This window comes from Phacochoerus africanus, chromosome 3, assembly GCF_016906955.1.
Source record: "Phacochoerus africanus isolate WHEZ1 chromosome 3, ROS_Pafr_v1, whole genome shotgun sequence".
Lineage (NCBI taxonomy): Eukaryota > Metazoa > Chordata > Mammalia > Artiodactyla > Suidae > Phacochoerus > Phacochoerus africanus.
The window spans coordinates 204,543,310-204,558,922 of record NC_062546.1 but is presented as its reverse complement, the minus strand read 5'-3'; the positions used below and the strand labels follow the sequence as shown (position 1 = coordinate 204,558,922).

The 15,613-nt window shown below is 58.9% G+C and overlaps 1 protein-coding gene across 2 annotated transcripts in view; it reads left to right on the top strand.

Moving 5' to 3' along the window:
* The window catches only part of NDUFA10 (NADH:ubiquinone oxidoreductase subunit A10), a 32,930-nt gene that overhangs the window by 8,457 nt on the left and 8,860 nt on the right, over positions 1-15,613 (top strand). The window contains exons 7-9 of one of the 2 annotated variants that reach the window (XM_047773947.1): positions 766-820; positions 2,658-2,743; positions 9,353-9,461. In XM_047773947.1, the coding sequence (XP_047629903.1) occupies positions 766-820; positions 2,658-2,743; positions 9,353-9,461 (250 nt within the window). The remainder of the gene's footprint in view (positions 1-765; positions 821-2,657; positions 2,744-9,352; positions 9,462-15,613) is intronic. The other variant, XM_047773948.1, reaches the window with a different exon arrangement.

Genomic DNA, 15,613 nt, shown 5'->3' with positions numbered 1-15,613 from the left:
TTAGCGAACGTAAGCCTCTCTTTCTATCTGAACGTGTTACACGCTTTTGTTACTTCAGATTTCAAAGTGACTATAAAATTGTGACCGTAAACAAGGTCACGTCTGGTAACGCGGGGAGAGAGGCTCGCTGTTTAAACTGGGGGGAGCACTGAGGCTTCTGCTGCCTGCTCGCCTGTGAGGTCCGAGAGCGGAAGCCGCCTGCGGTGGGGCCGCTCTCTTCTCAAGACCAGATGCAGGAAACTACTAAGTTTGTGAGTCTGGGCGAGGGGGCCACAGGGCTCCGAGACGAAACAGGGAGGCAGGGAGCGTGGAGCCGGGCATCTCAGTTCCAAAGCCCCCTTGGGGAGCTTCTGCTCCAGAATTCCACGGGGAGGAGCTTCCCAGCAAGTTGCCTTGGTTTCCACCGTCCTCGCGGCTGAGCCGCGGCCCCGCCCCGGCTCCACGGGCCGCTCTCCGCGTGGCCTCCTGGGCAGCCCGGGCTCCTGGAGGCTGTTGCGAGGCAGCAGAGGTGGCGCCTAGGCGCTGGTCTCTGCCCGGGGAGGGGGCGGTGTCCCGTCGGGGGACGTCAGGACACGGGCCCGCCGTTGTCACCGCGCAGCCTGGAGCGTGTCCCTGCCCCTGATTTGCCCCCTCACCAGTCAGAGCCCGCGAGCCCGTTCAGAGACGGAGGTGTTGCCGTCTCGAGGGCAGCCTCGATGTCACGTGTTCATTGTACAGGAAGGTCCCCCTGGGAGACGTACATGAGATGTCACCTTTCTCTTGCAGCGAAAAATGTGAGGTGTTACAGTACAGTGCGAGGGAAGCTGAAGATGCAGAAAAGGTAAGGGAGCGGCTGGAAGGCTTGTAATTATCCTCAGACTCGGTTTTTGGCCGTCACGTGACGAGTCCAGCTCCTGCGGGCCTGTGGCCTATAATCGGGAAGAAGTCCCAAGCAGCCGCCACACTCCCCCGGTCATGAGTTTTGCTTTTCTCTTACGTGACTCAGTTTCCAGGATCTCGAAACTGTGGAATAGTGACGTGCAAAGAGCCGTCGTTTATCCACCTCACGTTTTGTTAAGTGGGTGGTAGGTGGTTAACGGAGGAGGATTCGGTAACAGGTGGCCTGGAACAACGTGGGTTGAACTGCATGGTGCACTCAAGCGCGGGGAGGCGGACGTCCTGCGCCGGCGCGGGGCCGCCTCCAAGCTGGGCTCGGCTCGGCGTTTTCACCGCGTGGAGCCTGTTGCTCAGGGCTCAGCTGAGTAGAGGTGCCAGCTTTCCCCAAAGGAGTAGGTGCTCGTGGGCCTGGGGCCACAGCCTCTGCAGTTTCCAGGAGAGCTTAAGGAGGAAGAGCCAAAACCCGCAGGAACACGTTCCTTCGCGGATGGAAACCATGCCACGGAATTTGGGTCATGCAGGCGCCGTGGTATAAACACGAGGACTGACAGCCGAATGGAGCGGAGTCCCGAGGCAGGCGCCGCCCGTGCCCGTGCCTGTGTGTGACGTTCACGTGGCTCAGTCCGTACGGGAAGGGTGGCGTAAGATAAAGGAGAGGAGGGCGGGTCATTTCTCAGATGGACTCAGGCAGCGGACCGTCCACTTGATTTTTCAAAACGTCCTACATTTTACATAGCAGGCATAAATTACTATAAAGTAAAACAAACTGTAGAATTTCTAGAAGAAAATAGCACTTTTATTACTGGAGGTTGAGGTGTAGGTGGTGACAGCAGACAGGAAGCTTTGCAGAGCTGCCAGCTTTAGTGAGAAGCTCTGAAGGGAAGCAGGGAAGTGGGGGGAATGAGAGGTGGGGGGGGGGAGGGGAGGAGTGGGGCGGGGGGTTGGAGAGCGCGGGCCCCTCCTCCCAGACGGGCCGGAGGGCTCTGAGCCCGGCTCGGGGCGCTCTTTTGGGCCTGGTTCTTTCTCCCGGGGTCAGTTGACCTGCATCCCCCGCCCTCCCCCAGCCTTCGCTTCCGTGGACGTGCGATGATGTTGAGTTGTGGTTCGGGGTTGTTTTTATTCCTTTGTCAGACTCGTTAGTGGCGAGTGGGCCCGAGAAGAGCACATTTTCTCCAAGGCTGTGTCATTACTTGAGTTTATAATCGAACGCGCTCAGGTTCTGGAAACCTGAAGAGCGGTCCTGGTTGGCTGTGTTGGGGGGAGAAAGCCTGAGGCGGCTGCCCCCCCCCCCCCCCCCCCGGGAGGTCAGGCGGGACGCGCCGCTGGCTTCGGGGCCAAGGAGCGGGGCTCCCGGAGCTCTGGGCGCCGCGCTGGTTCTCCCGCGTCTCGGCTTCGGGAGCAGAGCTCCGCGGGGCACATGAGGCGTCGGCCGCGAGTGCTGGTCGTCCTGCCCTCGGGAGCTCTTTGCTCCCGCTCCTGCTCCCGCTCCTGCTCCCGCTCCCGCTCCTGCCTGGTGACAGCCACAGCCCGCCTGGGGCACGGCGGGCCAAGGACCTGGCCTTGTCTGTGCGGCAGCTCAGGCCACAGCCGTGGCTCGGGCTGGAGCCCTGGCCCGGGAACGTCCCCGTGCTGCCGGCGTGGCCGAAAAGGGGGGCGCCTGCCTTGGGGGTGTCCCCTCTGCACCCCTGCTTCGCTGAAGGCCGTCTGTCCGGCTCTCTGACTTGGGTGGCCGACCCCCCGCAGAGTCTGAGACTGAGCGTCCCTCCCGATCCCCCATCCAGGTGGTCGAGGACATCGAGTACCTGGAGTGCGACAAGGGCCCGTGGCCGGACCAGGACGACCGCACCTTCCACAGGCTGAGGATGCTGTGAGTCCGGGACAGGGGCGCGGGGGGCTGGCTTCCCAGTGGGGCTGTGGCCTGCGGGAGACACTTGGAGAGTCTTGGAGGAGCTGTGTCTCGGGTGCCGGCGCCGAGGCGTACTTCCTGTTGCCTGCAAGTCGGCCTTTGCTTTTTCTGTTCTTTCAAGGAATTAATTGGTTGCAGTAGCGGTCAACAAATACTTGGCCTCCGTCGTGTACCAGGCTCTGTTCCAGATTTAGGGGCTGTGTGACAGATGGGTGTGGGCGGGGTCCCCACGCAGCAGGAGCCCGTGCTACTAGGGGCCGGAGCAGGGGCACCGAGTTCCGGGTGGAGCGTGGCTGCCGAGGGCCTCGGGAAGGCCTGTTCTGAAGGGGTCCCGCGGCCTCTGGCCTGAGCGTGGGGCACGGGTGTTGGCAGCTGGAGGGGCTCAGGTAGCAGCATGGCAGGGGGTGCCCGCGGCCTCTGTAGCTGGAGCAGGGGAAGGGGAGGCCTGGTGACGTGGGGGCAGGGACCGGTCATAGAGCAGAGGCCACGGCGGACGAGGGGACACACTGAGTGAGCTGCTCTGTTCACTAAAAACACGGTCACACGTGGGCAGAAAGCTCGGCAGACACTCGGTGGCCGGGATTCCTCCCGGGGGCCTGGCGCGTCGGCGCCCTCTGCTCCAGTAACCATCCTAGACTCCCAGCCGGGAGGCAGGCGTCACGGTCACCACATGGCACCTGGCGCCCGGGGCTGGGTGCTGCCAAGGGGGACGGTGGCAGAAAGTTCTAGGCCCACGAGCTGGGCTTCTGCTGGAACGTTCCAGGCAGGGAAGGCAGAGCCGAACCCAGGAAACATGATTTCCTGTGGGATGGGGGCTGCCCCTCGTGGCGGAGGGGCCCATGGAGCCGGCCCCCTGGGGCCCCGCGTTGCCTCTGCTGCTGGCACCCCAGGCTCGCGGTGGCAGGGCCAGGTCCGTGTTGGGAGCACAAGTCTGTGTCGACCCGTCCACGGGCCCACCTTGCCCTGGCGACCACTCGGCCTCAGCTGAGGGGGCGCGGCCCCCAGTGCGAAGCGGGCGGAGGGCCGCTTTTCCTCCGTGACTAGTGCACCTGCTTCCCTCTGCTTGGCCGCCTCCCAAGATGAGCGCGTCCAGGAAAACTGACGCCACTGGCGGAACGCGTCCTGTGCTTGAAAGCGAACAACTTTCCCCTTGAACCTCCGGATGTGGTTGTTGCGGCTGAGACGTGCACCGTTGCTCATTTTGAACAGTGTGTGTCTAGGGGAGGGAGCAGCGCGCTCCGTCCTGGCGGGAAGGATCCCTGGGGCCCTCGAGGCAGAGGCAGAGGCAGAGGCCTGGCCTGGAGGGGGTGAGGTGGCCCTGTCTCGGGCCGGGCGGGGCGGGGCGGGGAGGTGGCGGCAGGCTGCGGGCACAGGAGCATCTCAGGTGGCTCCTGTCCTCACCGTGAAATGAGAAGCGGGCCGGCAGCCAGAGTGGCCGTGTTGAAGGTTCGAGGGGGGGCACGAGGTCCAGGCGAGCGGGGAGGCTGGGCGGGGGTGCGCGGGCGGGTGTAGAGCCGAGTGAGGCCCTTCCAGTCTCTTTAGGGATCGTGCCTGTGTCTCTGTGATCTGCTCTTTAATGCGGGCATGTCCCGGTCTTGTTAAATATTAAAAATTTGGCGTGTTAATGGCTATTCGTGCTGCGTGAATCCATTGACTAAAGCAAGCCAGCGGTTGGCCAGTGCTGGCTTGTGGGCCCCTCCAGGCCCTAACTGTGAGAGTGGCCCTTAGGGTTTAAAGATGGTAGAAAAGACAAGACCGTGTGAAGCGGAACGTAGCCCTGGTGGCCTGAAATACTCACTTTCGGCCCAGAGATGCCGACCTCTGAGGTGCAGGCCTCACCCCTTCGCCGTTTCCCAGAGGCAGCCTTTCGGTCGTTGCTGTCTCTTCGCGTTCCTGCTGTGGCCGTAAGCACCTTCTCGGGTGACAGTCCCGAGGTGACGGAAGGGAGTCCCCGGGTCCGTCTGGCGCACGCTGTGCGGCGGTTCACGTGGCGTTGCCCTCCCGGAGTGTCCCCGGGGCCTCGTGAACCATCTCCTGAACGGCCTTGTTAGAACAGACTTTGCGCTCTTGTTCCAGGACAGGCAGGGGGCTTTCAGCCTCTTCGTTCGTCTCCGTTGTAGGCCCAGAGCCGTGGTTTCCAGGGGTTTCCCTGCTGGAGTGGAACCGGGGCCCCTCTTGGTTTTTTAAGCCCTTGGTGGTTAAATTTGGTTTTCATCAGAAACTTACTTACATGTGGATGATTTTGTAAATTTGCCTAAATGGGGTGACACACTTAGCATTCTGAACCCTGTTCAAAGCAGAGCCTCTGACAGGCAGACCTGAGAGAGGTTCCGGTTCGGCTCTGGACCGTGGCAGTTGGGCGAGTCACGCGGGTGTCTTGGTCTCCCAGCGCGTGGAAGAGTCAGGTGGACGCCAGACGGTAGCCTCTTAGGTGTGTGACACCAGCATTATGTCGAAAAGCAGTACGTGCTCCTTCCTTAAAAAGGAGTCACTGCTGAAACATGCTGAGCTCCGTTGACAGCAGACCTCAAGCTGTGGGAGCCGCAGCACCCACGAGGCGCAGCGGGCCAGCCCCGCCGCGTGCGCTCCCTGCCTGCTCTGCTGCTCCCCTGCCACCCGCCAGGGGCCCGCCTCACTCCGCCTGCGCTCCCCCAGTCACGCCGCACCCTCCCTGGAGGGTGTTTTGAGAAGCACTCCTGCTCTTCCTGCAGGTGAGGGACCAGGGCTCCGAGTGGCCTTGGCACAGTCCCAGGGCAGCAGTGGCTGTGTGGCCGCCGGCTCCCTGCAGCCCTGGGCACAGCCGCTTTGCCCACCCTCCCTCCCAGCCCGGGGTCAGTCCGGGTGGGACCCTGCCCTCCCCCTTCCTTCCCGGGCCTGCCCTGAGGGTGGGGCTGGTCCCCAGCAGTTCCTCTTTCTGCTGCTGCCTTTGGGTTCGAGCCCCTGTTTTGGTTTTTGCCCTTTTTAGTGGCCACACCTACACAATGTGGACGTTGCCAGGGATTCCATCTGAGCCACAGCTGCCACCTAGGTCTGCAGCTCTGGCAATGCTGGAACCTCTAGCCCACCGCACCAGGGATCAACCCGCACTCCCAGCCGCCTGAGCTGCTGCAGTTGGATCCCTAACCTGCTGCGGCGCGGTGGGAACTCCCGGGCCCTGGACCCTCATCTCCGCTCCTCAGCTGCTTGCTTCTCCATCCTCCCTTCCCCGTGCCTACGTTTGCCAGGTCAGCCTTCTTAAAGTGCCGCAGTGACCTTGCTTTTCTGTTGCTCAGAATCCCTCAGCGGCATGTCTTTGTTGCGGCGTGAATCCAGGCTTCATGGATTAATTCCGAGCCCTAATCATGTGGCCCTGCCTCTGCCATCAGGATGCAGTCTCGTGAATCTCTTACCTCCCCGCCCGGGCGTCCTGAAAAGCCTGAGCGCACTTCGTCGCCTGGCTGTGTTCACCTTCTTCTTCCCAGCTTTTCCAGGCCCTTGTTTTATGCAGACTCAACGGAGTCCTGGTTAGTGTTTGCTCCTGCAGGGCGGGTCCGTGAGCCGTGCCCAGAGGCGACAGCCCTGCAGCCTGACGTCCTGCTGAGACGAGGCCGCAGTGGGGTGACGGTTCTGCCGCTTCCCGGCAGTGAGCACAGCCTTGTTGCTAAACCGACTCCGGAGTGTGTGTTCCCGCAACTCCAGACCACGTCCGGAATTCCCGTCTGGAGATGAGAGCTTCTTGGCGATTCGGTTATGCTGCTGTCAGGCCACAGCGGAGCCTGTGGTTCCCTCGGAGTTTACAGCCGACAGTGTTCGTTGTTTTTTTTCCTGTCGGGGGTGGTGTTCCTTCTCCCCGTCTTTTGCTCCTCTGCCTCCCCAGGATATTTCATAACAGTTCACAGTGGAATGGTGTTTATTTTTGTACAAGTACCATTTCTTAATTTGAGGGACTCGCATGAAAATTATGAGCAATTTTCTGAGATAATTACGGTAAACATGCCACTTACCAGTTAGACTGATTTTGTCCAGAACCTGACCAAATTACTGGTTCCGAGCGTTTTTGTGCCACTGCAGTCCTGAGTGTTGCCGAATAGTTGTGTGTGTGCGAGGGCTTACGTTTCAGCCTCGACGGCACTGGGTGTTCGTATCCACGATCCATACCTGGCTGGCGCCGCCCGCTGGGCTGGTTGCCTTCTTGTGCCGGTGACATGGCACCGTCAGGCCCCCCTGCCCGCTGCCCCCCGGGGCCTGGGCCTCCCTCGCCCTTGCTGGCTTCTGGGCCGTGATAGCAGCCTAAGCAGGTAGCTGCGGTTGTGACCTCCAGACGCGGCCTAGAACCTCGTCAGCGGGCATCCTCGGTCTCGCAGCCCTCGCTTCTCCGGGACTCCTGGCCGGGGTCGCTCTCCCAGGAAGCCCCGGTGCTGTCAGCGGTGTGGAGAATGAGTTCGGCATGGGAGGTCTAGGGTTTCGGGCAGAACTGGACACTTCAGGAGAAAGTACAGTCATGCTTGGACTCGCTTTAGGGGCAAGCATACACAGTCTGCGCCCGGGAAGCGGGGTGAGTCATGGGTCCGTTTCCTGTTCCCGTCCTTTCTGGCCTCCCCCTCGTTGGGAACAGCAAGGCGGCCAGGCTCCTCGGATCGTCTCCGCGCCGCGGGCTGTGTCCCCCGGGCTCCCCGGCTTCGCAGGAGGGGGGGACGTCCTCCTTTGGGTGCCCTTGTCAGGCTCAGTGCTCGGCGCTGGGCTCCCTGGGCCCCGGGCTCCCGGCTCTCCCTTCCTCCGACGCTGCCCCTGGAGAGCGTCTGGGTGGAGGCTGAGATGGGGGCGTTTCGCGAGGTGGGCCCCCCCGCTCTCTTCGTCCGTCGTCGTCGAAGCTCGTGGCCCTAAAGTGAAAGAGCAGTTTAGCCAAGTTGACGTAAGTGGTGGGACAGTCACTGTAGATTAATTTTTTTAAGCTTCGAAGGCAGTCTGGGGGTATTTGTTCAAAGACACGCCCCTTCGGGGGGTCTGTGTGTGGACTGTCATTCTGCCGAGGTGCGTGTAGATGGCGCTCTTGCTCTGCGTTTACACAGGTTCCTGGGCCAATTCGTTCTCTCCAATTTTTCAGGGTTGTTGAGGTTTTTCAAACTATGGAGAAAAACAGATATACCCCACCTTGATACTTATTAACATTTAAAAACACAAGCTTCGTTTTTAGTTGAAATTGTTTACTGTAAGATCAAAAATTACCCTTACTTCAATGAATGTAGAGCAGCTCTCTTCATGTTAAAAATCAACAGAATGCTCTTTACCATATTGATGCAGGCGCACAAGAGATGCTACAGCAAAAACGCAAACTAGGAGACGCCCTCCTCTCTGAGGGCGCGCGTTACGGCGGCGGGCAGGTCACCGGAGGTCCGCGGACACGCGCTCGGGAGAACCGCTGGCCCACAGCGTCTTCGGGCTTCTCAGTCCTCACGCGAGGGACGCGGCTTTTTCAGGGCCCCTCAGATGCGCTTCTGCCCGCGCTCCTCGAGTGGATGAAAGCCAGATCCACTGAAGGAGCTTCCGTTTGGGCCCCTACAGACAGAAACGTCTCCGGCCCTTCTGCGTCATTGCTGGGGAAGGGCCTTTTAAAATAATTATTTTCTTTGTTTTGAGCCCTTAAGACAGGAGACTTTGTTTTAATGTTTCTTCCTAAAAGCACTCAAAATCCTTTTCATCTTCAAGCATAGTGGTTATATTCAGACTAAATTTAATTTAAAATAAGCAAATTATAACAAAGGAGAAATATTTTAACATTCAAAATAAAATGGTGGAATTCCCATGGTGGCACAGCGAAAACGAATCCAGCTAGGAACCATGAGGTTGTGGGTTCGATCCCTGGCCTCGCTCAGTGGGTTAAGGATCTGGCGTTGCCACGAGCTGTGGTGTAGGTCGTAGACATGGCTTGGGCATAGGCCAGTGGCCGTAGCTCCCATTTGGCCCCTAGCCTGGGACCCTCCATGTGCTGCCAGTGCGGCCCTACAAAGCTAATAAAATAAAATGAAATGGCAAAGCAAGGACGTGTGTCCTCGTTGGCAAGCAGGAGGCAGTTCGCCCCCGAGCCTCTGCAGAGTCCCTGTAGCCCTCGTCCCTTCTGCCTCCCAGGTCAGCCCTTCAGTGGCCTCAGCTTCTGGGCGGAGGGCAGGCGCCCCACATTCAGGGTTCGAGAGGGCCTTGCCGCTCTTCCCTCCCGTTTGCTGTGTGAGCAGAGCCTCTGCGTAGCTCTGTACCAGACGGTGTTTGTTCTTAGCGTTTTATTCCCACTCTTCCTATGTTTAAAGCTCACTTGGCTCCTCTTGTTAGGTTCTCAGAACTGTGTCCTTTCCCCAAAAGGCGTCATCCGTGGTCGTGAGCCCCGGCAGACTCGCCCTGCGGCTCCGAAAGCCGAAAGCCATTTCTCCCCCCAGCTCCGGGCCCAGGCGGCCGGGGAGGGCAGCTTCTGGGCTGACGGCTCGGGAAGGGCTGGCGGCTGCTTAATGATCCAGCTGTTACACGGATGCTCACAGATCAGCCTTAGAGCTCATTGGACGTGCTTTGATGTGGGTGTGATCACGTGTGTCCTGTTTTTAGGGTTCAGAATAAGCTGGAGGTGCTGAATTACACGACCATTCCCGTCTATCTCCCGGAAATCACCATCGGGGCGCACCAGAGCGACCGGGTCTTCCAGAAATTCACAGAGGTACGGCCCGCGGGGCGGGGCGGGGCGGGGCGGGGCGGGGCGCTCCTCCAACGGGGCTCCTTGGTGTCCCTCTTTCCCTGTCGTCACGGTCAGAGAGCCGCCTGCTCTGTCGGCGTGCGGGGTCTTGGCGTGCGGGGCCGTGGCAGGCCCTTCCCTGTTCTTCAGGTCTTGCTCCTTCTGATGCTGCGCCCTCTTCGTGGCACATCCGTGCGCCAGGAGGACGTGCGTCTGCACAGAAGGTCCTCACGCGGACGGGAGGGCGCGGGGCAGGCACGAGGCCGGAGACGGCCTTTGCTCTGGGTTCCAGCCCTCTGCCGCGCACCGCTTGTCCTTAGAGCAGCTTGCAGGGTCGTCTGTCCTGTGGCTTCTGCTGGGAGCCTGGCCGCCGTGGGAGCCGAGCCTCCTCGTGGGATGGGCCGGCTCCTGCCGCCGTGCTTCTGCTGGTTATTGGCAGACGTGCCAAGGATGGTGTTTAAATCGGAACCTCAAGCTGAGCGGTCCGCACTTTGGGAACCTTAGTTGAGCATTTTGGCGGCACCGTGATTCTCGCTCTGAGGCTCGTGTGGCACCGACTGGCTGGGCGGCCCCTCGCTTTCCTTCCTGAGACACGGCATTTCCTTTCCTTTCCTTTTAGTTACTCCGTGACTTGTTACGTTGGTAGTTGTACAACGACCATCACGACCATTGGCATTTATTTTCTTTTAACTAAGTTCTCTTGGCAGTTTCGGGAGTGACTTTAATAAATGTAGAAATTTGGGGAAACACATCAAACCATGAAAGGTATCACTCAGGGACCTGCGGTTAACACCGTGGCGTGTTTCTTTCTTCCTGACGCCTGCAGGTGTGTGTGTGTTTGTGGTTGCCCTTCTGTTTTGAAGGGAGCCGTGTGGGCAGGGCAGCGCTGGCTCCCGGCTGTGGCTGGTGCCCTTAGGCCCATCCTTCAGGCCCTGTCATCAGCACTGCCTTGTACTGGCCACGTCGTCCTCCTGAAATGCGTCCTGCAGCTTCCTCTCTGGCCTCCTCCATGGCCAGTCCCTCCCTCCGGCCCCCGTCTTCCAGGCAGAAGCACCTGTGCTGAAATGCCAAACCCACAGCGTCTGTCCCAGCCCTTCCGAGGCTCCGCTCGAGTCCGTTCTGTGTGGCCTCCTCCCTCGTCGCAACCCAAGGGCGTGTGTGCTCACCCAGATGTCAAGGCCATTGCTGGCTTTGTTTCGTAGTTTTTTCTTGTGGTTGTTGGTCATGATGAGTGGTGCTGGCTTTTCGTGTGTGTTACCGATGTACAGTTTACGTAAAGTAGACCTAGGCAGGCGAGTTCTCCGAGGCTCCGGGGGTTGAAGATCTGATGTTGTCACTGCCGTGGTGCAAGTTCCATCCCTGGTCTGGGGACTTACACGTGCCGAAGGCACAGCCACAAATAAACACAATGAACTTAGGTTAAAAAAAAGAGGGCTTTTTTTGTTTTGTTTTGTTTTGTTTGCTCTTTAGGGCCGCACCCATGGCATATGGAGGTTCCCAGGCCAGGGATTGAACTGGAACTACAGCTGCTGCCCTACCTACACCACAGCCACGGCAATTCCAGATCCAAGCCACATCTGTGAGCTGCATCAGAGCTCACAGCAACGCCAGATCCTCAACCCACTGAGTGAGGCCAGGGATCGAACCTGCATCCTCGTGGATACTAGTCAGATTCGCTTCCGCTGAGCCACGGCAGGAGCTCCCAAGGTGTTCCATTCTCTTCACCTACGTGGCAGCGCGTTTGCCCCGATGGGCAGCGTGCGCCCTTGGACGGCCTGAGCCGCCGCCCTCTGCTCCCTGCAGGCTCCGCAGGCAGTGCTCCCTCTGCTTGTCCGCGTGGTTCCTCCGCGTGTCCATTTGGTCGCTCTTTTACTCCACTGAATATTTATCGAGCGCGTCCTGGGCACCAGGCCTGAACAGGAACAAAGCTGCGTGACGCAGCAGGGACTCGCTGGCCTCAGGGCCTCACCTCAGAGGGGAGCAAACAGAAGATAAACAAAGTGAACCCGAGAATTTGTTAAGTGGTGGTGGCAGTGCTGCGGAAATTGAATTCCTTGAAGAGGGCGGCCACCGTGAGGGGGGTTGAATCTGAAGCCTTGGTGTGGTGGGGACGGCCTCGCTGAGAAGGTGCCGTGTGAGCGGGAGGTGGTGATGGGGGGCCAGGCGGGAGGCGAACAGGTGCAGAGGCGAAGCAGTAAGGGGGCCGCCGTGGCCGGAGCAGAGGAGGAGGGGAGGACCGGGCCAGAAGAGGTCGCTGCACTTCTGGGCTGAGGTGGGGCTCGGGCTTGTCCCCGCAGGCTGTGGGGGGGACTTCGTGGGACCGCCTGGTTCCTAATGAGAGAGCGGGCCGGCTGGGGCACGGGCGAAGCCGGGCGGCGGGTCAGGAGGCCGCTAAAGGAGTGGAGCCTGGGATCAGTCGGCGGGGACCAGCCTGCTCAGGGCAGAGGCCGCCCAGCTGGGCTGGGAGGTGAGAGAAGCCAGCTCTTGGCAGGGTTTTGGCTTCGGGAACTAGGACTGTGGCGTTGGAACAGGCAGGGACTGGGAAGACACAGGTCAGCTTTCCCGGACAGACCAGGACTCTCCCGTCGGACCGGCTGAGTCGGAGAGGCTCCTTGTGCCCAGGAGGCGGCGTCATATGTGACTGGCTCGCCCCGTTGGGTTGCACTTTGCAGATGCTCTTTTTTCATAAATTGTGGCATAATTTGCGGCACCCCGTGCTGTCAGGTGGTGGCTAGCATGTTTTAGCAAGAAAGCATCGCTTAAGTCAGGGCCATGCAGGGTTTTAGAACCTAAGGCTCTCGTGCCCCTGGCAGACCGCAGTCCCGGGTGAAGGTGCCTTGAATCCAACCGGGAAGCAGAGACGCCTGGACCGCTGTCTCGCCATGTTTGCTCCGGCGTGGTGGTTTGGACCAAGGCTCGCTTCCAAGGGCGGCCTGGCATGAGTTTGGAGTTGGGAGGTCGTGTGCCAGGGCCCTGGTGGAGGTCACTGGGCGGGGAGGAGGGGAGGGAAGCGGGGAAGGTCCAGGTGGCCCTGTCCCGGCTGTGATGAGGCTGCTCCGAGTCAATCAGTTTCCAGCCGACCAACAGCCGGGCCACTGTCATGACAACAGGGGACCCTGCAAGCCTCCGAAATTAAATCTCTATGGAGCACGGGCGTGTAAAGGCCCCATAGAAGAGGAAAAGGCCATCCAGTTTGCTTGCTTATCTTTATGCCTTTTTTTGTTGCCTCAACGCACTGGCTGTGTCTGGACGCGGGGGAGAATTTCTAGCAGTGGTGGCCCTTCCCTTGCTTCCACTCTCAGGAGGTTTCCAGTAGCTCACCCAGCTGCCCTGTTGGCTGTGGGCAGGTGGTAGACACTCCCCTTCAGATCAGGAAGGTTCCACGGCATTAGCAGTTTTCGAGGAGCGTCTGTCGGGTCTGGATGTTGGGTCTGCCTTGGCTGATTTTCCTCTTTCTTCTGCTGATGTAGTCGTGATAATTTGATTGACTCCTTGGCCTGTGTCGGTCTCCTTAGAGGCCCGCCTTGATTTCTGGGCTGAATCCCTCTCGTGTTTTTACTGCCGCCGGACCTGATGCTTGTATTTAGTCGGGGGTTTGTACGTGTGTCCTGGAGAGGTCCTTGTGATTTCCTCGTCAGCTTTGCCGTCGGGATTGCGCGGGTATCAAACACCGAGGTGGGTGGGACCTTGCTTCCCTTCTCTGAAGAGCGTGCGGGAGGTCGCCCTCCGTCTTCCCACGGCGTTAGAAGGGTGAGCTGGTGGGGGATTTCAGGGAACACATTTCTTCATAGACGTGGGATATTCAGTGTGCTATCACGTGCTGAGTTTTGAACGGCGGTGTGTCACCAGTCCCCACCCGTGCTCAGCTGACGCGTTACCCCGGGCCTCCCCCAAGCCCTGAGGGCCCTCCTCCCCGTGCAGTGCCGACCTCAGTTGGGGGGATGGTCCTTGCGCCTCCGCAGGGTTGGCTTGGTTTGCTGTGTTTGGGGTGGTAGTCTGCCTTGGTTCTGAGCATCCTGCTGTCTTGGGGGCTGTGATCTGCGCGTTGCCTGGAGCCGAGAGCGTCCTGGGCAGACGCTTGGCAGTTTCGGGTCTCCCGAGCTCCGCCTCAGGTCGGCTGCCGTTTACTGGGCTCCGCGCGCTCCGCCTGAGCACCTGGGACCTTCGCACCGGGTTCTCTGTTCCGCGGGAGCTTCCCCCCTGTTTTCTCCACAACCTTTGGCCCAGATTTGTCCTTCACTTTGCCTTCTAGTCTTTTCAGCTCTTCCTGATCTCCTTAGATTTGCATTTTCTGTATTTGAGATTTTAATTTTAGTCCTTTTTGATCTTAGAATTTCCATTCTTTTATAACTTTTTTCTTTTATTATAGCTGATTTACAGTGCCCCCGTTCTTTATAACTTCAAGTTCTCTAATGAACTTTTGTTGTTATGTCATTTTTTTCTTTTTTTTTGCCTTTTTAGGGCCGCACCCAGGGTATATGGAGGTTCCCAGGCTATGGGTCTAATCAGAGCTGTAGCCACCGGCTTACGCCACCGCCACAGCAGTGCGGGATCCGAGCCAAGTGTGCAACCTACACCACAGCTCATGGCAACGCTGGAACCTCAACTGAGTGAGGCCAGGGATCAAACATGCAACCTCATGGTTCCTGGTCGGATTTGTTAAGCAGTGCGCCATGACGGGAACGCCTGATATCTCATTTCTTGAGCACGTTAATTACAAAGCTATCTGGTAACTGTGGTGTCTGGACCTCTTTTAGATCCGTTTACACCAGTTGTCCCTTTGTCCTTTTTGTTGTGAGTCATTCCGTGTGTTTTTGGTGCTGCTGTGTTTTTAAGCGCCAGCCATTGTTGGGAAGCGCTGTCGAAGTGTGTCCTTACACCGCGGGCAGCTCTAGGTCCGTCAGAAATCACGTGGACGGACGCCGAGCTTGGGTTCGGGAGGTCGGTGTGCTTCCCGCTTGCCCTTCCTGGTAGAGCCCTTGCCTGGAGCCCCCTCCTTTGGTGGATCCTGTCCTCATGGTTCCCTCACTGCTGAGCACTCGCCCAGCCCCCGGGCTCCCAGCTCCCACCCATGGGGGGGCTCTGGAAGAAGCCACCCCGCAGCATCCCCTCTGCTCCCCCTCCTGGACCCCTGCCTTTGACGCCTCTGCACAGATTTGGTTTTGGTTTTCACACGTGGTCCAGTTTTCCTGGTTGCTGGGGGGCAGGTGGTCTGTACTGGCCCCCCAGCAGGTGGACATAGTAGTCTTTGGGGGGGGGGGGGGCGAGGGCACACCTGCGGCGTACGGAGATTCCCAGGCTGGGGTCGAACCAGAGCTGCAGCTGCCAGCCTACACCACAGCCACAGCAGCAGCGGGGCATCTGAGCCACATCTGTACTTACACCACAGCCACAGCAATGCCTTAACCCACTGAGCGAGGCCAGGGATCGAACCCGCATCTTCATGGATCCTGGTCAGGTTCGTTTCACGGAGCCACATCCGACGTAGTCTTTTCAGCCAGTGACCCAGTGAGGCTGTGCCGCAGGTTCTCACCATTATTTTGTTTTGTCTTATTTCTCATCTGTGAGCATTACGAGAATCTACCACGTTGGACTTGTAATTTTAATGTTTAGAAATGTTGAAATTCTTAATCAGTATTTAAACGATTGGGGAAATCTAATTTTTAAAATTCTTAACTTTTTAAAAGTAGCTTCATTTTTTAGAATGGTTTTAGATTTACGGAAAAATTGTGAAGATACGCGAGTTCCCACGGGGAGAGTTGGGTGTATCTCGTCTCACGGTGCGGTGGTGTTTCGTGGTTACAGGAGACGAGCAGGGTGGATGCGCTCTTGCTAACTCAGGTCCAGCCAGTATTCTGATCTCCTTGGCTTCTCCCTGACGCCCTCTCTGCTCCGGGATCCGACGCAGGACAGCACACGACTGTCCGTGGCCATGTCTGCAGAAGCTCCCTTGGCCGTGACCACCTCTCAGCTTTCCTTGCTTTTGGTGACTCTGACAGTTTTGAGGAGGACTGGTCAGGGGCACTGGGGTTTCTCGGGATTAGCCTGGATTTGTGTTTGGGGGGAGTTCGCAGCCAAAGTGCTGTCCGCGGGGCACAGCACTGCCGTGTTGCCCCTGCTCACCCGGCTGAGGGGTG